General features: G+C 41.1%; 1 protein-coding gene across 1 annotated transcript in view; it reads right to left on the bottom strand.

The window, feature by feature from the left end:
* Positions 1-1,316, bottom strand: part of IGSF5 (immunoglobulin superfamily, member 5) — a gene marked incomplete at both ends in the record, with an annotated part of 13,021 nt that extends 11,705 nt beyond the window's left edge. Inside the window, one exon of the mRNA XM_010192840.1 lies at positions 977-1,316. Within this exon, the coding sequence (XP_010191142.1) occupies positions 977-1,316 (340 nt within the window). The remainder of the gene's footprint in view (positions 1-976) is intronic.
* Positions 1,317-8,995: the final 7,679 nt, after the last annotated feature.

The following is an 8,995-nucleotide window of genomic DNA, read 5'->3' as shown; positions in this document are numbered from 1 at the left end:
CTGCTGATAGTTTCAAATCTTATCTTGCTACCCAGAAATAGCTACACCTCGAGATACAAAGTCAAAGACAAACATTACTAACACAGATATACCATATGCATGATATAAACATGCAGATATTGCAACTTCACGGACACGTTGTCCAGTATGTCAAAGCACAAGTCTCAGCTTTCAGTACCTTTCCAATGAAAAGCAGGAAATTATGCTTTTTAGCCATCCTGATATATTTCTAGCTGAAGGACAACATAATGAAATAACAGTGTTTCTCTCTAGGTTTTAAGTATGCTTGGGTTTTATCAGGAAAGGTTTACAGGTAGCTGATGAGATACTCTCATTGTGCGAAGAACTTCTGTGACAAATGGATAGTGTCTGATCTTGCTTTACTGGCTGCACTCTGTCACTACTGGAACTTCAGAGAGGAGGAAGAAGTCTCATATACAGGGGCTTGATGCACAGGAACTTTCTATTCCTTGGAAACGGTAGCTTGCAGCAACAATCATATGAAGAGTATCACCTTGTGTCTCAAGGGCTTTGCTTCTGCATGCCATTAAATCAAACTCAAATAAGCTGGATACAGACTGATTCCTGAGTCAGAAAGCAGGAAGGAGGGATGCTCTAAAGACAGCAGAACTTTCATGTACAAAGATGTTCATGTAATCAAAGTAATCTATACTGTTTCTAGCCAAAAGATCACTTTTGACTGACTGCTGATGGGCCTACTTCAGGCGCTTTAATCCAATCCAAAGAAGAAGAGGTGTAACAGGAAAAACCAAGGGCAGTTCAAACCTTTGTAAATGGAACTCTGAATGTGACTCTGAAACCTGATTTGACAGTAAAATTAAGACAAGGAGGATAGGAGGCAAAGGATGGCAAACGAGAGCATGTACTCCTTCGCAGGGATAATTTGGGCAATCCATCAGAGAATTCCTTTAAGTGTAGTACAATGAAATAATTTTCACTTGATGGCTATACGCACCTTGAACAGAAAGAAATGCAAAGCTGTTCTCACTAGATTGCTGGATGCTGCATTCAATTTTTCCAGAGTCACTCAGCTGTGTGTTGTGGATTATCAGCTCCGAGGTAAACGCATTGCTACTGGTATAATTTTCAGAGGTGAAGCGGTCTGATGTTTCAATAGCTCCTTGAGAATTAATGACAGTGAGGACAGGAGTTCCATTGGACAGCCAAATGAGAATTACCCATCCTAAAGATACAGTGCAATTAAAGCGGGCTTCTGAACCAGCAAGGACCGTTGCATTAGTAGGGCCATTTATAATAGAATAAGAGAGGCCAAGACCTGTAAGGAAGAAAAAACACTATCTGTAAATACATATACACCACCACCAAAGGCCTTTGACTTAATTTTTACTGCCAGCAATTTAAGGCTAAAAAACCAGCCACCCTGGTTCAAATCATGTTATTCACTAGGAGCACTGAGGTATTAAGCATTTAGTCATGTAACAGGAAAGGCTGTGATTCAGCTGAGCTGGCACTTCACCTCTGACAGCTGTCAGTACCTGATAGTTTAAGGAAAAGATTTTTGTCTCATTTTCTCTAATGCCTGTCAGTAAGCAGTTAAAAGGTATGTATGATGAATTGAAATTGCAACTGAGTAAAGTTAATGCCACAGCGGTAAACAGTGGTCAAATGCTTCATTGTTACAGTGGATCCCCAAGCCAATCATTACAAACCCAAGAAGTACAGGTTTATGTAGATTAAAAGATCTTAACCAGTTCAAAGATGGAGATGTACAATCTAATCTTTCACCTCCAGTTTAGATTCAATGGTTTTCATTAAAGATGCACTTGATTTTTGGTCTCTCCTCCTTCTACTCCAAAATCACCTAAATTTCTCTCTTCAGTGATTCACTAAAAACCTTACTTCTCATGTTACTGAAAGAAAAAAGATCCACTTTTAAATAGGAAGACACATGAGTTCTCTAGCCTTTAAAAACTAAAGGAGTATGTGACTGGTCCCTTTTCCATATCTCAGATTGCCACTGATTTTTTGCAGCCCCAGCATATATCCTTTCATGTTCTTTCCCCTATTCATCTGCCTCTTCCCTTACCCCTCATGCATGTATCACATACATCCTTCCCCACCTTCTCAGGCTTTCTGTTATCATGTAAGTCATGAGTTTTTCTCCTTAAAACGTAGTCTGAATTTTGGCTACTATTTTTCAGAACTGAAAGCTCATTTCTAGTGACAGCATTCTGTTTTCCTTTCCTCCTCAGCAGACCCAGGGCCTCCCACTGCCCTCAGAGGAATGAATGTGCAGCTGTTGCCCAGGCAGATGGTGGATCTCCTGTGTGTGGGAAGGCAGAAGCACTGGCTTCTACCAAGCAGAAAGTGAAGGAAGGATGAAGGCAGAGACCTTTTTTTTTTTCAAAGCAACAGCTGTGACTTCAGTTCCTGAAATAGCTAGGGAAAATGGATGCAATTTTGAAGGTGGACAAATCTTAAAGTATTTCCTAGAGAAAGAACCTTGTATACCCTAGTCTTCATGAGTGACAAAACTTCAAACCGTAAGAACAACCCAGATTATTTGGTTGATGTCTTAGGGAACAGAACGTGAGAGAGCAGTGGAGCCTGCTTCTCTGGATCTTTGTTCTTTGTAAATCCCTTTGTATTTTGGCTCAGTTCCCCAGAGAACACTATGTCCATGTGCAGTAGAGCAAAGGCAGAGGTACTAATCAATGCCTTTCAAGGAGGAGTAGCTGACCAAACATCCATAGACTAATTCAGGCTGGAAGTGACCTCAGGAGATCTCCAATCCAGCCCTCTGATAAAATAGGATCAGTTCTGAGGTTGACCTGGTTGCTTATGGCCTTATCCAGTCAGGGCTTGAAAACCTCCAAGGATGGAGACTGCACAGCTTCTCTGGGCAACCTGCTCTACCACCTGACTGTCCTCATAGGGAAAATGTTTTTCCTTTCATCCACTCTGAACCTCTCTTGTTTCAACATATGCCTGTTGTCTCTTATCCTCTTGCCATTCACCACTGTGAAGAGCCTGGCTCCATTTTTTTGACAACCTCCTTGCAGATACTGGCAGGCTGCCATTCGAGACCCTGCCACCATCTCTTCTACAAGCTGAACAAACCCTACTCCATCAGCTGCTCCACACAGGGCAAGTGCTTCAGCCCATTACCATCTTGGTGGCCCTCTACTGAACTCATTCCAGTTTATCAATGTCTTTCCACTACTGGGGAACCCCCAAAATGGGGTGCTCTGATAAGCCAGTCACTTTACTAAATGACTGTCACCCACTGCCCTGCTGGTTGCAGGTGGAGTGGACAGGGAGGGAGGGCACTGTCACTGCTCTACGATCACTGAGGGTCCTCTCAGGGGACTGCTCATGCTCTGCATGCAACCCACCAAGCACAGCTCTTTCTCATCCCACACAGCCACAATCATCTCTTCACCTGTCTCTAAGCTTGACTCTGCTCCCTCTTGGCCTAGTGCTTACCTGCACCTCATTGTGACAGAGTTGCTCTTTGATGGGGGCATTAAAATGTTTTGGTGGCAAAGGACCTCAGGAAATCTCTAGCCCAACTCTCTGCTCCGAGCAGAGTGAACTTCACAGTTAGACCATTTGCACAGGGCCTTCTCAAGACAAATTTTCAATATTTCCAAGGATGGAGATTTCACAAGTTCTCTGCAGACTAAGCAGTCCTGCCAACAAGATCTACCTCAATACTGTGTTTTTCATCACTTACTGGGAAACATTCATGCTAAGGAAGCACCAGGACTGCCAGTGCTAGCCCTAATGAGTCAGGCTGTCATCTGCATAATTACAGCAATTAGATACTACAGTCCACAGCAGTCTAATTAAAACCCCATGTCTGCAAATTTGGACTGAGCATAAGTGTTCAATTATTTTCCAGGAGAAAGAAAGTCTGAAAAGGCCATTATTCCTTTGCTAAGAGTATTCAGGACAATGAAGTGATTTTTAAAGTTTTCATTTAACCCAGGTTTTGGACATTTTAGGTAGTTTATTCATTAACAGATTAATTATCAATTATTGAAAAATTCATTTTTCATTCAGTCAATAGCTGATATGAGTAAGGGAAAGTATGCTGTATTGTTTAACACAAGAAAGATACTTGATAGTTATATAAATGGAACCAGAGCCCAATCTCAGTTACAACATTGCAGACAGAGTCTCAGTGAATGCACCCAGGGCATAGGGTCTGTAATCTTATTGCTCCAGTGTCAACATCATTTTCTAATTCCTAGCTCACATTTAATCCTAGGCAGTGTTTATCTAACCAGGTTTGTGACAAGAATTGTTCTTTAATATAAATAGCTCCTCTCTTTCCTCCCACCCACCACATGTATTTACAGACAAGAGCCTTTGTTTTGCAGGATTATACAAACCTAGCTCTCCCTGGTTCTTTGTGTGATTGCCTCTGAGTTCTCTCATGTTTATAAAAACCTTTACAGAAATTTTCCACCTTCCTGGGTTATGTTACCTCTGCATATGCACCTCATTCTCCAAAGTATATCTCTGTGTGAGCAATAAAACATTAATTGAAAAGCAAACTTCACTTCCACTGATAATTAATAAAACCAGATAAGATACAGCAAAGCATATTTCTGTTCACCTTAAATGGCTCATTTTTTTCCAGTAGCATTTATTCAAAGCTCTCTTCAGACTTGTAAAGGTGAACTGACATGCTTTAAAGCATGAAACAGCTTGAAGACGAGCTCAGCAATCAAATCCATGTGCACACCTTAATGTGTTGCCTTATAAACAGTTATCCCAGCAAAATGCCTAAGAGCCATTTTCTCTCTTTTCTATTTGTCACTTTCTAAATGTTAGAGATTGGCCACATCTCTGTGGATGCATCATTTACAAAGCTACAGGCTTTCTAATGAACATGCACTGACGAAGTACATTCTAGTGAGACCATTTGTCACGTAACATGTTCCTCTTCCCAGATATTTAACATTCAGTTGTCATGATTTTTATTCATAACTTATATTATGGGGGTTGAGACACTGTCCTAAGCTCAAACGTGTCTTCGATTCATCTACTTTTTCTTGACTCATATTGTAGCCAGCCTTTACAATACTACTTCCTATACATATATAGTGTCTATAACATGTTCATGTTCTACTGTGATGGTAGACACAGCCATGAACAAAATTCCTTAGACTTAACACCAAATGCATTTAGTTGCTCATGGAAGAGGAGCTGCAGTACTTATCCACACTGTTTCTCTTAATGCAAACTGATCTGTGTTCATTTGTAATTTATTTCTATGCCTGTGCAAACACTTTACTTTCTTAAGGAGCCGTGGTTTGCCATGGTTCTGAATAAATTATGCAACTTTCAGTATCACTGCTAGCTGTTAATAAACCATTTGCTATGAGGTCATGTCTGTGCGTTCCATTATACTCTTGAAATTTATCCCTAAATGTGAACAATCAGTGATCATTGGCTCTAAAAATGCATGGCTAATATTGGGGGTTTTTTCTTCAGACAGTCAGGACAGTATAGGCAGGTAGGTATGAGCTATTTCTTAATTTATCTAATATAGTAATTTTTTGTCAGTCCAAAGGTATGGTAAGATCTACATCTTCTTCCACCAGCCATATCTGCTGGAGCAATAGATGGTCTTTCACTGATTTCTGTGGGCTGGGGAACAGGTCCATAAGCCCTGTATGAGGATCCTATGGGTGCAGAAGGACTGAGGAGTGAGACATAGATCAAACTTGCCTCCATTTAGATCTCAGTAAAGCCCCAGCACAACCAAAAAGGAGCTTCATGAATCCTCCACCTGCTGCCAAAACATTTTCAGTGGTTTTAACTTTGCCTCTTTGTCTTGTTGCTTTTATTTTTTAATCCTGCAGTAGCACGTGGAGTCCTGAACTAACAGTGTGTTCCATTGTCCAGCCCACGTAAAAACACTGATAAAGTAACTCGTGTAAGGTCACAGAGGACATTTGTGACAGAAATGGGATCTAAACCCAGTTATCAGTGCTTTAAGCCAGTGCTACAAGTCCTTCTGCTGGGCCTTGCTTCTTGCACTAAGGAGAAAAATTTAGTGCTAGTTTCATTTACACACTGCCTAAAAAATACCTTGCAGATGGTTACTTTTAGTCAAATTAAGGCCTTAGGCTAGATTGCCATTGGACTTTACAGGAATTACATGTTCAGCCCTTAACAGCTGGTTTAACATCTGCTTCCCCACACACAACCAATAAGAAATCCCACCCAGACAAACATCATCTTTGCAATAGGGAAACATTAGGCCGTCTTCACGGTATTGCAATACCCCTTGACTTTTGAAGAACAAAGCCGAGTTAGGACACCTTCTTAAAGGCACATCACTAAACGTTTATAAAGCAGTCACCAGTGGTGAAAAGTTGCTTAAATTTATAAGTATATATGGCATTTTAGTTGCTCAGTCCTTTCCAACAGCATGCAAAATACACACCAACTCTCTTATGAGCTGTTTATTCCCTCCTCTGTCATGCAGATTCACTGTCACATCACTGGGGGTTTTGAAGAAATGAAAATGCATCTCATTCCCTAGATGATGAGGGAGACTCATTCACCAAGGAACCACCCTTGCCCTTCATCCCCAATGTTTTTTCTTCTCCCCTTGAACTAACTCTAGAGGACCACATTTCAGCAACAAGGGCATTGAGACATGACTGCCTTCTTTTCCTTTCCTCCCCTGCTGACTCTGTCTTTCCTCTTCTGTAAGCAACCTATTTGGATGCAGCACAGAGAAGGACAGAATGGTCTCATCCTTTTGCTATAATGATTCCTTTTTTTCAGCCCCATTATCGCATTTCAAAATAATCTCCCTCTCTATATCCATATCGCCCTTCTGGAAACCCCACCTCTTATCCTTCAGTTTTTGTGTCTGGTCTCTGTCTTCCTCCCTTTCCTCTCTGCTATTTCTGTTAGGATTTCTACTTTTTATTTTTACTTCCGGTCTGTTTTAAATTCCTTTTTCTTTTCGCTCTTTCTTTATTCTCTTGCTCAGCCCACCTTGTCGTCTGCTTTCCCTCCCTCATCACTGGCCCACTGCTCCAGCAACAGCTTTGCAATAAATTGTGTAGGATTTGATTTTTCTTCAGCACATCTCAAGTTTATTTCAAAAACCAACAGCCCTGCAGCTGAGCATTTTGAAAACCAAAATAGGTTAGAGCTTGTCAAAGCCTGCAGAGAAGGACTAGCTTGTTTAACAAGACTTTTTAAATGCTCACAGGATGTTTCTGTCAAGCAATATCAGCCTACTGGTACTCGGCAACTCGTATTTCCACCCACTTGCACACAAACCTCTCCATGGCCCCCAAGTGTGTCTTCCCATCTCTCCTCTTACTCTCTGTTCGACAGCTGTCCCTTGCAGCCTCTCCTGGCTCTGTTGCTGGGCTACTTCTCCTCCCCTCCTGCACTGTTTCTTGTCTCAGTGGTGAGAGCTCCCAAGGTAGGAAAACTGCAGCACCACCACCAATGCTATCGCTGCCAAAAAGCATGCCATGCCCACCCAGGGGGATGTTGCCTGAGCCAATGATTGCATCTTCACCTATGTATCTACCTTCTTTGATATTTGTTCCTAGCTTTTTTCAGCCTATTTATTATTTGGTATTTCCCCATATCCAGTGACCACAAGCTTTACTATTGAATTACACACTCTAGGGAAAAGTACATTCTTTGGTTTGCCTTAAACCTTGTTTCTGATAGTTTTACTGGTTGCCACTAGTTCTTTTTGTTATGAAAAATTGTGAATAACCATTTCACCATTCGCTTCTATATAATTACTTATTAAATAAGTCTTTACTATTTCTTCTTTTTTTACAAGCAGAAGAATACCCCAGTCTAATGAAGGCCTCCTTGTACCTTTCATCACCTTTATGCCTTTCTCAGTTGGACTTCTCAGCCTTTTGAAATGAAAGGGCTAAGAAAACATCCAGTATTCAAGATATAAGCATTTTTTGGATTTATATAATGCCAGGTTTCATTGTATTTCCTTTGCTGAAGTCACTCTCTTTTTCAGCAATTTACTCTCTTTCAAGATAGATATGTACTTTTTTCCCCCACTAGACATCTTCAGTTAAGTGATGCTTTGCACTGAATGTTTTCTGCTCCTTTATTACTTACTTGGCATCATGACATTTTCTGGCAAATCTTCCTAGTCTCTTTTTGGATTTGGCTGCTCTAAGCGATTCTGCACCACCTGCAAAGTCTACCACCTCACAGTTCACTCCTCTTCACCAGGTTGTTTAAGAGCTTATTGAATACCACACATCGCTGTGCAACTCCACTGGGAGCACCACTTTGCTCAGAAAACTCAATGTTGATTCCTGCATTGTGTTTCCTTTCACCAATTACTAAGCCATGACAAAACCTTCCCTCTCATCCCACTGCTGCTCTCTCCTTTCAGAGCATGTTAAAACCCCAGCTAGACCATAATAAAAACAAAAATCAGCCTTGTCTCTGTTACCCAACTAGTCACTTTATATTCACTTTTCATTTAACTCTCTGACACCAAGATACTTTTTATCCAAATTCCCTTTGAAACTCAGACATGTGAAATGTAAATTGGAGGCAAACTAGCAAAATTATAGTTTGCATATATTTCTGGAAGCGGAATCAGCTGCTGATATTGATTTCTTTACAGATGCCCCCTCAAAAGCAGCCCTGAACAGACAGGAGGAAGATGAGAGCAAGGAGAGGGAGAAAGAAGTGGAACATCCCTGCTCACTGGAAGTAGAGAGGGCAGCCTCTCCATTCCCTACCCAACCCATCCACTGTGGACTTCTGTATACTGAAGCCCACTTTAAGCCATTAGATCATTCAGGCTTGAAATATAAAATTAACTCTTGCAGAGAGCTTGAATAATCCCCTCTCTGGAACTGACCAATCTGATATAACCAGTAAGTTCCATTTACACAGCTTTAAAATTAGTCCACACATTTTGTCCATGGTGGCGCATTTCATGGGTTATGAATCACAGAATCACAGAATCACAGAA

Source organism: Mesitornis unicolor, unplaced genomic scaffold (assembly GCF_000695765.1).
Source record: "Mesitornis unicolor isolate BGI_N332 unplaced genomic scaffold, ASM69576v1 scaffold12709, whole genome shotgun sequence".
NCBI classification, from domain to species: Eukaryota; Metazoa; Chordata; class Aves; order Mesitornithiformes; family Mesitornithidae; genus Mesitornis; species Mesitornis unicolor.
Note: the sequence above shows the minus strand (reverse complement) of the source record. Positions and strands in the feature narration are given on the sequence as shown.